The 16,383-nt window shown below is 35.3% G+C and overlaps 1 protein-coding gene across 2 annotated transcripts; it reads left to right on the forward strand.

Moving 5' to 3' along the window:
• LOC109229326 (20 kDa chaperonin, chloroplastic-like) lies at window positions 745–4,029 on the forward strand. Of its 2 annotated transcripts, none has more exons than XM_019394727.1 (6): window positions 745–904; window positions 1,103–1,284; window positions 2,311–2,490; window positions 2,575–2,730; window positions 2,999–3,076; window positions 3,713–4,029. In XM_019394727.1, the coding sequence occupies exons 2-6, from the start codon at window positions 1,114–1,116 to the stop codon at window positions 3,884–3,886; spliced, it is 759 nt and encodes a 252-aa protein (XP_019250272.1). In that variant the 5' UTR covers window positions 745–904; window positions 1,103–1,113; the 3' UTR covers window positions 3,887–4,029. The 2 variants fall into 2 exon arrangements, with proteins under 2 accessions (XP_019250272.1, XP_019250273.1); XM_019394728.1 differs by having other exon boundaries at window positions 1,108–1,284.

Raw genomic sequence — 16,383 nt, forward strand, 5'->3', positions numbered from 1 at the left:
TTAGGATATCAAGTTGTTTTTGTAATGTGCTACCTGAACATCAAACAAGGTCTAGTAATATATAGTTATGAAATGAATTTAATTTATATATTTAGACAATATTGAAAATTTTTATGCTATCAAATTACTTAAAAGATACTTTAAATGTAGGACACGTTTTGCCATAGATTTTGCCAAAATATATTTGGTTTTTTGTTTTGGCAAATACATGTTTGTTCATAAATTTTTATCTATATTTTGGCAAATCCCCAAAACCCAAATACCATTTTGGCCCAAAATATTACTATTACATTTTTTAAAAATTGCCCCGAACTTTTGTATTTGATAAAAGAGCCCACTATTTATTATTTTGTAACAATGCTGTTTCGTCTTCTCGGTCATCTGATAGTGTATTATGTGGTTCATTATAAAAATAATAATTTTATACCAAATTTATTTATGTTCAGGACTATGGTTTGCGATAATATAATGGATGTTATTGATGAATGCATTGTTGCTATTTGTGACAATTTTTAGAACTTGTAGGTATAAGTCATGTTTAATATTTTTTAAATAAAGTAAAATATATTTTAAAAACTGATGTCCAAGCACATTTTCATCTTAAAACTAAACTTCACCCAAATTAGATTTTTTAAAACAAATTTGGAAATGAATAATCCTTAAAAAAAAGTGAAATCTGCAATTAAAAAAATAAATAATAATACCCCACCCCCAAAAACAACAAAAAAATAAATATCTGGCTAAAAATCCCTCTGTTAGAACCTCCTAGGGTTTTGTTATCCTCAAAAGGCTCTACGAATTCTATCTTCAACACTCTAAAACACACACTTCAGTCACTCAGTCTGTACTCTGTAGTAGATAATACTTCTTCTTTGTCATCAGTTCAACCTCTTTCCCAGTAAAGGTACTTCCTTTTTTATGATTAATTGAAATTCTTGAGCTCATTTTTATATTACACTCTTTTTGCTTCTGGGGTTTATTCTATTAAGGGGTTCTTGATTTAGTTAAGAATTCTTGAGTTTTTATCTAAACTTGTACTCTTTTTGCTTCTGGGGTGCTGAGAATTTTCACCTTTTTTTGATTGTGGGGTTTCTTGATTTAGCTCAGAAAGCAATGGCGACAACTCAGTTGACTGCATCATCGATTTCTGCTAAGGGTTTTGCTTCCTTTGAAGGGCTTAGGTCAACTAGTAATGTAAAGGTTGTATCTTTTGCTCCTTTAAAGCAGAATAGAAGGTTGTCCCATGGTCTTGTTGTTAAGGCTGCAACTACTGTTGCCCCTAAGGTATATAATTTTGCTTTCTTTCCTCTGCTGCTGTTGTTATTCCATTATTTTTCGTCGAACAAAGGAGGGGGCCTTGGCGTAACTGGTAAAGTTGCTGCCACGTGACCTTGTTTGAGCCGTGGAAACAGCTTCCTGTAGAAATGCAGGCTAAGGCTGTGTACAATAAACTCTTGTGGTCCGGCTTCCCGCACCCCGCGCATAGCGGGAGCTTAGTGCACCGTACTGTCCTTTATTTTTCGTCGAACTATGTTACTATAATAGCTGAATAGTTAGAAAGAATTGCTTTGATGGTTTCTTTTTCTGCTCCGAATTGGTTGGCATTCTACAGTGTCAAACAGTGGCTAAGCCAGAAATTTTACTAAGAGGTGTCAAAATATTAAGAAGCAAAAATACGGAGAATATAAGGGGATTCAATGTTAGTCTATATATACATTAAAAAAACAAAATTTTGACCAAGCTGCACAGTGTAATTTTTTGGTGAAGGAGTGTCATTGACACTTCTTAGCCTAAGGTGGTTCCGCCACTGATATCAAACTTTAGTGAGCGGATGATGTTAATTTGCGTTATTGCTCTCAACTTGAATGTTTGGCTATCTGTTCATTCATTAGTTGGTGCAATTTTAAAGTCAGTTAAAACTTATGGGAAGAGCTCTCTGAGCCATCTACTTTCAGCCGAAACTGGATTGGGCAACGTAAGCTACTAACTGATTTTAAGCTAACTGTTCTGATTTTGTGGCTAAGCTGCTCTCTTTAATACTTGGTTAAACTATGCGACGAGTTAGTAATTGGGCTTTGTTGCGTTGGGTATTTCTGTTTTTGTCGTCAAAGAGATGTGATCTGATATTTCATTGCCTGAATAAAAAGTTTGCATCTTATGTCAAATATGTATTTTGAAACAAAAAATGAATTAATTGAGCATTAGGTTCATTAAACAAAAGATGAATTAATTTAAGGGTTTCAATGCTGTTCTAGCAGGGAAATTTTTTTATTTATCCGCTTCTTTATTCTCTTGTTTTCGTTCGTGCAGTACACTTCAGTTAAACCTCTCGGTGATAGAGTTTTAGTGAAGATAAAGACTGCAGAGGAGAAGAGTGTAGGTGGTATCTTGCTTCCGACATCAGCACAGTCAAAGCCACAAGGAGGTGAGATTGTTGCTGTTGGGGAGGGTCGTTCAATCGGGAAGACTAAAGTGGAAATTAGTGTGAAGGTAATTTCATAATCAATGATATACTTAACTTGGCTTTTTGAGCATGGTTAATCATTTTTCTAAAAGGATCTTATATACATGTAGAATGGTACCCAAGTGCTGTACTCAAAATATGCGGGAACTGAAGTTCTGTTTGATGGATCAACGCACCTGATCTTGAAAGAGGATGACATTGTTGGTATTCTTGAGACCGATGATATCAAGGATCTGCAGCCCTTGAACGACAGAATTTTAATCAAGGTTTGTCATTATTGCCTTTATTTCCTTGTTTGTGTAGCATCTAGATTTTGATAAAATGATACATGCTCTGTATGATACAAATTTTGTACATGATGACCTGTTTTCCTATTTCAAATTTTATATATATTTTTTTGTCGGGAGTAGTTTTTGCTAAATGAGAGTTCCATTTTTGGAAGTTTGGCTTCGTTTTCCAGTCTCTTACTCTTTCTTGATATTGCACTTTCTTCAAGATTTTTATTTTCTGAAGTGTCATTAAATTTTATATCAGGTGGCTGAGGTTGAGGAAAAAACTGCTGGAGGATTGTTCTTGAGTGAGGCGGCAAAGGAGAAACCTTCAATTGGCTCGGTAAAAATATACCCTCTGCAGTTCAGATAGTATTATCCCTCCTATTATTATTTCCAAAGTCAATTTCTCCGTTTATGATATTATATTTGTTGAGAGGATACAATTTTTACACACTAAGGGGGTCGTTTGGTTTTTGACGGTTTGGTTATTTAATTCCAAACATAAAATCCTGCATAACATATACAGTGTTTGATTGGCAGCATGAGAAAGAAATAGTTGCATATCTAATGCAGAGCTTGGTTGGTGTGCGTTAAGTTAGGCGGAAGCGATGAATTATATTATGCCGGAGAGAATGTGAAATAAGAATATATGTATTAGCAATGCGGGGATTAAACTTTTTAAAGACAAAAAATACCATTTTAAAGTTAGAAATTGATGTATAACAATTTCATTATTAATCACTTAATAACAATTCCTTCATTTCTAGTCCCCATATAAACAATCGATGCATTATAATCTCCGTATACGTATGATGTGAACCAAACGAACCCTTTTAGACTATTTTAACATGTAGTAGTTGGTCACTAATCTTACTTCTTATTGAAGGTTGCACGTAGTTAATTTGTTAAGGTAAACGTCAGTGTAGAGAAGTTAAACTCATGTTAAAATCTGTTACCTTTTCCGTGGTTGAAACAGGTGATTGCTGCTGGACCAGGTCCTCTCGACGAGGAAGGGAACAGGAAATCACTTTCAGTATCCCCTGGAAATACAGTTCTGTATTCCAAATATGCAGGCAATGACTTCAAAGGTGTTGATGGCGCAGACTACGTAACACTGAGGGCCTCTGATGTAATTGCTGTGCTTTCATAGATGAATTATATAACAAGTTATTCATTCTCATACCTATGTTCGTGCGGTGTAGTCTAGAGAAGAAGAGAATGATGTACCACTTTTGAATAATACTTTTGCAAATTAATGATTAATATCAAAGTGTAGAATGCAATTTTTAGATACTGCTATGTTCTTATATATGTCAAGTTCTCTGAAATCTCAGTTTTTGGTGTTATGTTAAAAGTGAAGGAAGGATGAATATGTGAAAATATTTAAAGACTTGAGAAGATGTGGCTACAGTTTTAATAATGGGATAGTTATAGACAGGAAAGGAGATGAAAATTGAAATAATATTGAAGGAGTACTTATACAAAACAAATAGTAGTTCATGACCTGGTATTTTCTTTTTTGAATTAGTTTTTTTTCTTCATATTTTCTTAGTTTGCATGAATGAGAATATTAATTTATCTTAGTTGAGTTAAGGACTATATTACAAATATAGAAAAATAAAACATTTAAAAAAAAATTCACCCAAACAAAATGCCTCCCAGACTAATATCATGTCCTTCATTTTTCTTCTTCATCTTTCTTCTTCACTCAGTAGGAGTATTCTGCAATTGATTTGCTCAGTCTTTTTGGGTAAGACCTTCATATTATTTCTTCTTCTTCAATAAGAGATCAACCAAAGAGATCACTTATGCGATCATAAATAATAGAAGAACAATTTGTAGATAACAGATAGGCGATCTATGATTTTACGAGGAATTCCCATTCTATAAAAATGATCCTCATAATAACTAATAAGCGATTAATGGGATATCACTTAGGTGATAATAAATAAATACATGGGCGATTTCTAGATAACACATAGGCGATCTATGATTTCATCAGGAACTCCCACTTTATAAAAAAATAATCTTGGTAATAACTAATAATCGATTAACCTAAGATCACTTAGACGCATAATAATACATAAGCGATTTTCAGATAACACATAGGCGATCTATTATTTTTATAAAAAAATGATTCTGTTAATAACAAGTAAGCGATCAACTGGAGATCACGTACGCAATCATAGATAATACATCGGTGATTTTTAGATAACACATAAACGATATATGATTTCACCAGTATCTCCCATTTTATAGAAAGACGATCATGATACTAACTAATAAGCGATTAATCGGAGATCACTTAGGCGATCAAAAATAATACATGGGCGATTTTGAGATAAAACATAAGCGATCTATGATTTCACCAAGATATCCAACTTTATTAAAAATAATACTGATAATAATTAATAAATAAGCAACTAGAGATAACTTAGGCGATCATTAATATTACATGACTAGATAACACATTTATAAAAAATGATCCTGGTAATAACTATAAAGCCATCAACCATACATGGGCAATTTCCAAATAACATATAGGCGATCTATGATTTTACCAGGATCTCCCACTTTATAAGAAAATGATCGTGGTTATAGCTAATAAGAGATCAAAAGGAGATCACTTAGGTGATCATAAATAACACATGTGCGATCCCTAGATAACACATAAGCGATCCATGATTTTACCAGGATCTCTCACTTTATTAAAAAAGAATCCTGATAATAACTAATACACAATCAATCGAAGATCACTTAGACGATGATAAATAATACATGAGCGTTTTGTAATTGATACATAGACATTCTATGATATCACCAGGATCTCTTACTTTATTAAATTTTTTTTTGATAATAACTGATGATAGGCTATAATTGCATATTTTAGTCGCTTATTACACTCGAATTTACTGCACTTTAATTGAGTTTGCGCTTTAATCGCTAGTGTTTTGCACTAATTGTGTGTTTTATGCCTTATAGGTGTGATTCCGAGCTATATAGATGTTATGGAATGAATTTAAGTGATTTGAAGCTTTGAAGTCTGAGTAAAAGCTCAAGGAATTAAGCCGGGATCGTGTTCGGGGGTCAAATTTGATAATTAAGTACGAACGAAGACTTGAGGAGGCATATTGCGCACTGTCTAGTAAAATAGACATAAATTTTTGCTCAGAACTCCATTTGGGCTCCACAATTTATGGTTGGAAAGCTAACTCAAAGGGCTACAACTTTCATGTTTTACATTTTTCCAAATTCCAAACGGAACAGGGTGAAAAACCGCGGTTTTGCCGCGACCGCGGCAGAACCGCGGTGGAAGGCAGTTTCTGAAGAATGAAGAATCCGCGAGGGCGTTTGGCCGCGGTTCCACTGCGATCGCGGTGAAACCGCGGCAGGAAGCGAAAATTTCAGGGACTAAAGTGCAAAACATGGGATTTTAAGTCCTAAACCCTATATTAAACAAAGGAGGCCGGCCAAGAACAGGAGCATGACATATTTTGGACACAAATTAGACCTAAGGAGGCGGAGAGACACTACTTTAGGGTTAGACAACACCCTTGGAGGCAAGAACACATTGGGAGCAAGGCGGAGAATTCTTCTACGAGTTTTTTCCTTCCTCTTCCTATTTTTCATTGTTGGTTATGACTTTTAGTATTGTAGTTTTACATACTATTATGAATAGCTAATTTGTTATCTAGAGTTTTGATAGAACCTTTTGTAGGATAAATTCTTGTTATGTTTTTATATAATTGAGCCATAGCTTTTCTCTATTTGTTCAACTACGTTTATATTCTGGTTGATTGAAGAGCTCTCAATTAGCTGTACCTATTTAGTATGCATAACTCGGGAGAGAGTGCATATTTAGGTAGTTGTTGAACAACACCACTCCCAGAGTATATGAGGGATCAATAACCGAGGGTTTAAAGGTGGGATTAGGGATAACAAAGCCTTGGGTGCGATCTGAAGTGAGCTGTATTAAAAGCCAGCTAGCGTAGCTCGGGAGAGTGCGTCTAGTAAATTGTCGTAATTACTCGGGAGAGATTTACGGCAATAAGAGTGCTCATGATCGGTAGAGAATACATAGGCGAAATTATAGAAGACATAGCGGGAACGATTCCGACAATAGGGGAATTCATAACTCTAAACCTCCTTAATCTTTTCTCGAACCCTCAGTATCGTTAGTTGTTAATTTACTATTTTAATTTGTTAGTTAAGTAGTTAAACACAAGAATCTTAATATCTATAAGTTAGGAATTGTTCAAGCTTGTCTTCTTGGTGATAGTGAACAGCTATAGCTAAACCATAGTTCTCTGTGGGATTCGACTCCGGACTTGTAAACCGGATTATATTTGCAGCGACCGCTTAGTCCTTTTTATAAGGCATAGTTGGGCGTGATCAATAACTAATAAGTGATCAACAAAAGATCACTTAGATAATCATAAATAATACATGGGCGATTTCTATATAACACATTAGCAATCAATAATTTTACCAAGATCTCCTATTTTATTAAATGGTCCTGATAATAACAAATAAGCGATCAACCGAAACCCTTTAAACGATAACAAATAATTTATGGGGGATTTCTGAATAACATATATGTCACACCTCCTTTTTCCGAAGAATAGAGAGTTTTTCCAATTAAAGTGACACTAAGCGAAATGAGATTATTTATTTAATTTTAGAGTCGCCACTTGGAATAGTTATTATGGTGTCCCAAGTCACCGGTTCATTTTAAATCCCAAATCGAGGAAATTTGACTCTGTTTTAAAGTCCACGAAAATCAGAAGACCGGATAAGAAATTGTGTTAACCCGGAAGAAGGTATTAGACATTCCCGGGTTCCGTGATTTTAGCTCATACTTGGCCTAATTAGATTATTTAATTATGTATTTTTAGAACCTATGTACATATTATCTTTTCACCGCTTTAATTATGGCATTATGAATCTAATCTTGGAAAGGGATCCCATGTGTGTGAATCCGTTTTATTTGGGGCGCTTAAAATTATGTCACGCGTACGTGTACACAATTAATCACGCTTTATTAATTATGAAGATTGTTTTGGCCAAAGTCGCACCAAGTTCATGAGCGGTTAATTCTTTTGAGATGCATTGTGAGGTCGTATGAGTTATGGAGCATAATGGTGGATAAAATGTCTAGAGATTGAGATAAGTCTAAAGTCCATTGACATAGGCATCTATGGGTTCAAAGGTCAGTTAAATGGTCCGATTGAGACTCATAAATATGGGAGGCGGCTTGAAAAATTTTGACTAATTTGACTTAATGCTTCTAGAAATCTTTCTTAGCATATATGCTTCTTCTCTTTTACATTTCTAGTGAGATTTGCTCACAATTTCAAGACACAAGGCTATGGGTTGGAATCGGTTAGGTGAGGATGAGCATGGTCCTTTTAACAGATTGAATATAAATACAATTGGGCTTCAACATTGAGCCAACAACGCCAAGCCCTGTAATTGCATCTACTAGTTTCAATAACAAACATCATGGTATTTTAACAAGTTCATCACTGATTATGTTATACATATATTATCAATATAAAATCAATTATAATAATCATCCTTGCATTTGTAGCTGTGTTCCTAAATTGAGAAACTTTCAATATCTATTAACTACATTACATAATTCAATACACTCATGTCCAGAATTACATTAAGGTCCTAACATAAAAATATTATATTTTTACATGAGAAAATCGGTCATCAAACACTTTTGATAAAATATTTTTTGGCTTGAGGTTTACAAATTTGGCCAATTAATGGCCAGATCCATGAACGTCCTCCATATCTGTTGCAATAATGGCTTTTTCTCGTTATGAATTACTACAGAGAATCACCCAAACAAAATATTATAAATGTGTCGAATCCTGAGTTCATGTTAATCAATGAGAACTAGTAACAGAGAATAACAAACGATTGAGCCAATATGATAAAAAAAAATTAACGATTGAGCCAATAACTAACGTCTATGTATCAATTAGCCTAAAATACATGCGATTAAACTAATGATCATACGATTAACTAGATAATCCTACTTTCACTGAACTTAATCAAATCAATAACCAATATGATAAAAAAATTAACACTAACTCATAATCTAAAACAGAAAAAGAAACAAAGGAATAGGAAAAGAGAGATACACTGATTTGGACCATAAATGAGATAACGATTGAGGCAAACCAACGAACACCAGTGAGAAAGAAGCTTTGGCCGGTCAGTGGCTCTTTGACGAAGGTTCGACGAGTTTTGGAATGAACCAAACTAACATGAATCAATTGCTCGTGTCAAGAGCAATCGACTCACGTAAGTTTGAGCCAAAATGAATTTAAAAAAATCAAGAAAAAATGGATTTAGGTTTTCTGACTTCTTAGATTTGAAATTTGATGAGTTTGGTGGGTATTTTGGAAAAATTGGTAAGGGGCTAAGATTTAGAAGAGTGTGGGGGTCGTTGTAAGATAGTTTGTTATTTCACATGTTGGGAAGTGGGTTCCCACATCGGAAGAGAGAAGGCATTTTTGGAGCTTTTTAAGCACTTGTCCCTTTTATGTCTTTGATTTAGGACACATACTTTTAAGTGTGTGCAATTAAGTACACTATATATTTATATATTATAATCAAAGACTTGGACTTGGACTTGAACTTGGGCGCGGGCCGAGTCGGATCCTAAAATTAATTATTTTATTTTTGTGACAGAAAAAATTAAATTTATTTGAATTTTAAATTCAAAATTCGAATAAATAATTGTGTCTGTTATGAAAGGGTCCAACCGAATATGTCTGTTTGTGAAACAAGACATCTTTTCTGAAAAGGTCTGTTGGTTGCCTATAAATACTCAAGAATTTCCAACGAAGTAGCACAGAAAAATCACAAGTATTATTTCAGGCTTTATTGTATCCTAAAGAGAATCGTTTTGTATTTTCCTAAATTAGTATACAGGCGATAACTCTTTAAGGACAGTCGATTTTCACGCCTCAAAGCCATTTTTTGTTTATTATTTTCTAACAATCTTAAAGAGTTATACTGCTATGGAGAAATTGATGTCTGTTGTTGAGAATCCGAAGGAGTTCATCAAACTTGATCCCTTTGATGGAACGAATTTTACCCGTTGGAGAGACAAGATGATATTCTTGTTGTCTGCTCTCAATATCTACTATGTTCTTGATTCTGCCTTGCCTGCGATGTCTGAGCCTACAGCAAAAGATTCTGATGCAGTCAAGGAAGAAAGGAAGAAACGAGAACATGATGAATTGTTGTGTCGCGGTCATATTCTGAATACCTTGATAGATCGACTCTATGATCTCTACTGCAATCTGAAGTCGCCAAGGGAGATTTGGACTGCTCTACAAACTGCATACCAGAATGAAAAACGAGGTATTGACAAATTCCTGGCTCTGCAGTATTTTGGATTTAAAATATTTGATACTAGGCCTATAATGGATCAGATTCATGAACTGCAAATCTTAGTATCAAAACTAAGTGATCTTGAAGTTAAAATTCCTGATGCACTTCAAATAGGTGCTATTCTTTCGAAATTTCCTTCCTCCTGGAATGACTATAGAAAGAAAATCCTACATTCAATGGATAAAATGACTGTGGAACAATTTCGTACTCACATTCAAATTGAAAGTGAGACTCGTGCTTGTGATGCTATTAATCAGCCCTCGAGTTCCGCAGTCAATTTTGTTAGTCAGAATGGTTCAGTAAGTGGGAACAAAAATCTAAAAGTTTCCAAAAAGTCTTTTTTTAAAGAGAAAGAACTTTATTGTCATCACTGTGGAAAGAAAGTCCATATGATTCGGGATTGTAGATATAGAAATGCAGGAATAAATTTCAATGCAGGCAATACCGAAAAGTCTGGAAAGATTGAAAAATCTGGAAATTCTGAAAAGGCAAACGTAGTGAAAAATTCTGCCCAAGGACTGGTTGCCATGGTTTCTGCAATGCAAATTGGTATGGTCACTGAATTGAACATGGCTACTGCTGCTACAAATACTCAAGACTGGTGGCTAGATTCGGGTGCTACTATTCATGTCTGTTATGACAAGAAGATGTTCAAGACATATGCGGAAGTGCAGGATTCTGAACAAGTCTTGATGGGAAACCATGTTGCGGCAGATGTTGCTGGAAAAGGAAGCATTGAAATTAACTTCATACATCCGGCCAGAAGTTGACATTACTGAATGTGTATCATGTTCCTGATATGAAGAAAAACTTAATGTCCGCTGCTTTGCTGTCAAAGAAAGGCTTCAAGATAGTTATTGAGTCTGATCATGTAATAGTGTCTAAGAATGGAGTTCTTGTTGGAAAAGGCTATAACTGTAACAGCATGTTCAAATTGAGTATTAATGAAATAAATTATGTTTCTGCTTATATCGTTGAGTCTGATTCTTGTTTATGGCATGCTAGACTAGGACATTTAAATTTCGGCTCCTTGAATTATAAGTCCAAAAATGGTTATATCTCATGTAAAACTCAACATATAAAATGTGAAATTTGCATACAAGCAAAGATGACAAAGAAACCATTTCGTAAAGTTGAAAGATCCACATAACTATTAAATTTAATACATTCAGACTTGTGTGAATTAAATGGAGAATTAACTAGAGGAGGCAAAAGATATTTTATTGCTTTTATAGATTACTTCTCTAGATTTACATATGTTTACCTACTTAGAACTAAAGACGAAGCTTTTCAAAAGTTTAAAGAATACAAGTCTGTTGTGGAAAATCAAAGGAGTAGGAAAATTAAAATTATTCGAAGTGATAGAGGTGGAGAATATTTTCCTAACGAATTTAATAAGTTCTGTGAAGAGCATGGCCTAATACATCAAATGAGTGCTCCTTATACTCCTCAACAAAAGGGGTTGGCGGAAAGAAAAAATAGAACTTTGGTGGACATGGTTAATGCTATGTTACTTAATGCACATTTGCCACATAATTTATGGGGTGAAGCACTACTAACTGCATGTTATATTTTAAATAGAGTGCCTTCAAAAAGTATGCATATTTCACCTTATGAGCTTTGGAATAGTAGAAAACCAAATTTAAATTGTTTTAAAGTGTGGGGGTGTATATCCTATTATAGAGTACCTGACCATCAAAGAACAAAATTGGGTCCTAGAGGAATTAAAAGTATTTTTGTAAGATATGCACAACACTCCAAAGCATATAGACTGCTAGATCTAGAATCTAATGTCATTATAGAATCTATACATGTTGAGTTTATTGAAAATAGATTTATAAATGACAATGTTGGTGAAATGACTGAAGTAAATGGAAAACGTATTGATGCTAACTCACCTTCTGAAATTATTACAAATAAAGAAAGAAGTGATGATGTTCTAAACGTCAATACCACACAAGAGGGGGGGTGATTTGTTTGGTACTCAATTTTTCGCTTAAACTGCTTCTGGAAGGACCTGGTTCTTCTAGGTGTACTTATTACTACTGTTTGCGGAATTAAAAGTACATAAAATAAAGAACACAGAGATTTTACGTGGAAAACACCTGGCTCAAAAGGTGAAAAAACCACGACCTACTACTCAGTAGGATTTTCCCAAACTTCCACTAAAATCACTGAGCCAAAACTGCATTTACAAAACTCTTTGTAAACCTAAGGATTAAATCTAATCCCGTTATGGCAACCAGCCTCTAACTGCTGCGACAACTTCAAGTTAACTCTAACTTGAATACTCAAAGTACCTAATACAATTGCTTCTATGAAAGCTGAAAGGTACAATATTAAAACACCTACTACAATTGAACTAGAAATAAAGAAAGACACATAAAACTCTTTATGGTGCTGGTTCTTCAATCTCGTTCATGTAGCTTCTGGTTTGCACACTTGAATCACACACGAACTGCTTGCAAAAAGCCTTGCTATTTTGCTCCCAATTCACGTTTAACTTCTGCGTTTTTGTGCAACACTTTAATGTGAGAACATCCTGCAATTTATAGAGTTAGTAGATGAAGAAATAACTAGAGTTCTGATGCAATTCTTCCTTGGTGGAAGAGTTCTAGTTGATTTCAACTTCTAACTCCTTCCCTATCTTGGATAGTGTTCTCTTTGATTAAGGACTCCTTCTCCTTATCAATTATGCAACCTTTTCGATCAGGAGATATTAAATACATCTCCTTCACGTGCATCCCACATGCTTGAATCTGCCCGTTTTTGTGAACCTGAGGGATGGACCACTGGATGGACCTGGTTCATGTCTGAGTTCCTTTGTCAGTCTTCAAAACTAACCTTTACTTGGGCCAACAAATTCCCCCTTTTTGATGATGACAAACACTGTGCTTTTCATACACTCAGGCCCTGCCAGAACTCAGCTCAAACATCAACACAATGTTAGAAACATTTTTCCTTTATATCACGTATCATCAAGGACCAGGTACATTAGGTTATAAACATCACTGTTCAAAGTGTAAACATCACTTGTTTAAAGCACAACCTTTTTTTTTTCCCCTTTTGGCATCATCGAAAAGTTGCATAAAAAATGTGAGATAACCAGATTTTAAAACTTACTCATGGCCACTGGGGCTACTTCAAATGCAATCATGAATTAATCATCATAGATCATGCTAAGAATTTAACCTTCAAAGAAATATAAACAAACGGTTAGAGCAAAAGGCAGTGAATTTCATTGATGATTGATAAGATTCTACCACAAAGCATAAGAAGAAATAAAAATACTGAAAATATGAGCAAAAGAAACAAAGTCCCGAATTGGGTCACTGGTTGATCTACACTAGGTTAGGATTTAAGGCTTGGAAGAGGTAGGTGCTGGGTTATTTGCTTGGAGAAATTTCAGGATGTCTTGAAGAATTCCATCATTCTTCTCCTTTTCCCTTGCAAGTTCAGTTCTGAGAACATCTCTCTCAGATTCTACCCCAACCAATCGTATCTTCAGCCTTGCTATCTCAATATCCTTTGCCTCACTCTCCTGTACCAAGACTCTGGCTTTGCTATTGATAGGTGTCTTTTTAAATGAACCGGGTTCATTAGGAATGACATTGACTTCATAATCGCAAGCAAGAAGAGTATTAACCCCACTTATTCATAGGTACCTTGAAATGTGCAAGCATAGCTGTGAGAATGAAACCATAGGGAATGACATGAGTTTTGGTGCCATTGATAACTCTATCAGTAGGTCCGCGAGGATTTCCTGTTCAGATGGAACAGGTTCATCTATAACTATTCCAAGTTGAACCAACCCCTCAGCAGCTTCGCCAGACCCACTTCCCCCTGTTTTGCTCACACTCTCTTCTATTTCAGTAAATTCCTCTCCCCAAACAACCATTGCACCAATTTCTTTTGTTCGACCAACAGGAGTGGGTGAAGAATCAACCACTCTTTTACCCTTTCCCCTCACAGCACTCCTAGCACCCTTGCTCTCTTTTTCCTTTTTTTTTTTACTTTTTATTTTTACTACCAACTTCTCCAGATTCTGTAGTCTCAACACCTGCTATAGATCCTACCAGTACAAATCTATTCTCTAAATTTGTAGCCACTTCAAAAATTGTCTCAGGAGTAACTTTAGAATCAGAAGATACCTGTTCAGTTTCAGAATACCTACTTTCTTCCACCTTAGCAGCAGACTTAAATGAATTTTCAGATTTCTAGGATTCTTCTTCCTACCTGCTTTCAATTTCTTGTTTATTTTCTTGATCTTCTCTCCTTCAGCGACAATCTTATGAGCCATCATCTTTACTCTACTTTTCTTCGAGATTGGTGTGGGTGAAGCAGTGGTAGAAGGTGTGGAAATGATTTCCTGTGGTGGTGATGAAAGATTTTCAGAAGTGTTTGACATATCTAGGCTAGGGTATGGAAAAGAAGAAAATTAGATTGTGTTTGGAAGATTAAAGAAGAATGAGAGTTTTTGACGTCTTGAGAGAGATGAGGTAAGGAATACACTAAAGCTGATCAATATACAAGGAATAATTGATGGGGTAACTACAGCTTTTCAGACTCTTAGAAGTTTAATCAAACTAAAATTCAGTTATGAAGAGACGTTGGAGTGTATCCTTAGAATCTAGGTACTTCCATTCAGTTGGGACTCTTTTGAACGGGACTGGTTCACTTGTAACGGATAAGTCCAAAAGGAGTTTGGTATTTGGTAGGACTCTGCTCATGATCCAAATATAGTTATTTCAAATTATGCAGAGTGCAGAAAACATACCGTGTTACCTTGATGAACCAGGTTCTTGACTGATAATTCTCTTGTGTGAGTCTAAATTTGCCAAAATAGAAAAAATATCATTAGAGATTAATGAGTCATTTTAACACATGGCACAAGAGTATACTATGGAAAGTATGAGACTGAATAAGATTTAATCTAATTATACACAATTTACAGACTTTCTAACCAATTTTGTTTTTCAATCCTTTTTTTTTCATTCATTTTTTTTCCGTTTAACCTTGAACTGGTCCTTTTAGGTGATCCTAATCATCCCTAATTCCAACCTGTTCCTCTCAAAGTGATCTTTACCTAAGGCTTTTGTGAAGATGTCAGCAATATGCTTGTCAGTAGCACACAACTCCATAGTGATCAAGCCTTTCTCATAGTTGTCCCTCAAAAATTGGTGTCTAACATCTATGTGCTTAGTTCTCTTCTGATGAACCAGATTCTTAGTCATACTAATAGCACTAGTGTTATCACAGAAAATAGGGATGCAACCAACTTTAATACCAAATTCCATCAACTGCTACTTGATCCACAACAATTGAGCACAATCATGAAGCAGCAGCAACATACTCAGCTTCAGCAGTAGATAAGGCCACTGAATTTTACTTTTTAGTAGCCCATGACACAAGACATGAACCAAGGAAGTGTGCCATACCTGAGGTGCTCTTCCTATCCACTAGGAAACCTGCATAATCAGCGTCAGCATATCCCACTAGGTTAAAATTACTACCTTTTAGATACCAAAGGCAAAGGTCAGTGGTGCCTTTCAAGTATCTCAATATTCTCTTTACAATAGTCAAGTGGGACTCCTTTGAATTTGCCTGAAATCGAGCACAAAGACCTACACTGCACACAATGTCAGGTCTGCTAGTAGTGAGATATAAAAGAGAACCAACCATTCCCCTATACAACTTCTGATCAACAGATGAACCAGGTTCATCTATATCCAATTTCGTGGATGTTGCAATAGGAGTGTCAATTTCTTTGGATGTTCCTTCCTGGTTTTGTTACTGAGGAATAGGTTCATGGACAGGTTCCCTCGAGGTTTGAGGATCAGTTCCTCTCTAGTCAGTTCCCCCTGTCATGTTGCCCTGGGTGGAAGGACCTGTTCCATCACCGTTCCTTCCTGTGATGCATCTTCAGGCTGGACTGTGGTTTCACCATTTGAATTTCTTATCAGCCCAATCTCTTCATTATCTTGTTCCTGTCTCTCAAAAAGAATGTTAGTCTTTTTTTCATAAATAACATATACAATTTTTTTTCTACACACATAGTTCTTTTACTGTATATCTTATAAGCTTTACTATGTGAAGAATATCCCAAGAATACTCCCTCATCACTTCTGGGATCATACTTACCTAGGGAGTCTTTGCCATTATTGTGCACAAAGCACTTGCATCTAAATGCCCTAAGATGGGATATATTTAGCTTTCTCCCTTTAAGTGACT

This window comes from Nicotiana attenuata, chromosome 7, assembly GCF_001879085.1.
Source record: "Nicotiana attenuata strain UT chromosome 7, NIATTr2, whole genome shotgun sequence".
Lineage (NCBI taxonomy): Eukaryota > Viridiplantae > Streptophyta > Magnoliopsida > Solanales > Solanaceae > Nicotiana > Nicotiana attenuata.

Coding starts and splice junctions, on each gene's coding strand:
- LOC109229326 (XM_019394727.1), top strand. CDS start 1,114: ATGGCGACAACTCAGTTGACTGCATCATCGATTTCTGCTAAGGGTTTT. Junction 1,285..2,310: donor CAACTACTGTTGCCCCTAAG/GTATATAATTTT, acceptor TCGTTCGTGCAG/TACACTTCAGTTAAACCTCT. Junction 2,731..2,998: donor ACGACAGAATTTTAATCAAG/GTTTGTCATTAT, acceptor ATTTTATATCAG/GTGGCTGAGGTTGAGGAAAA.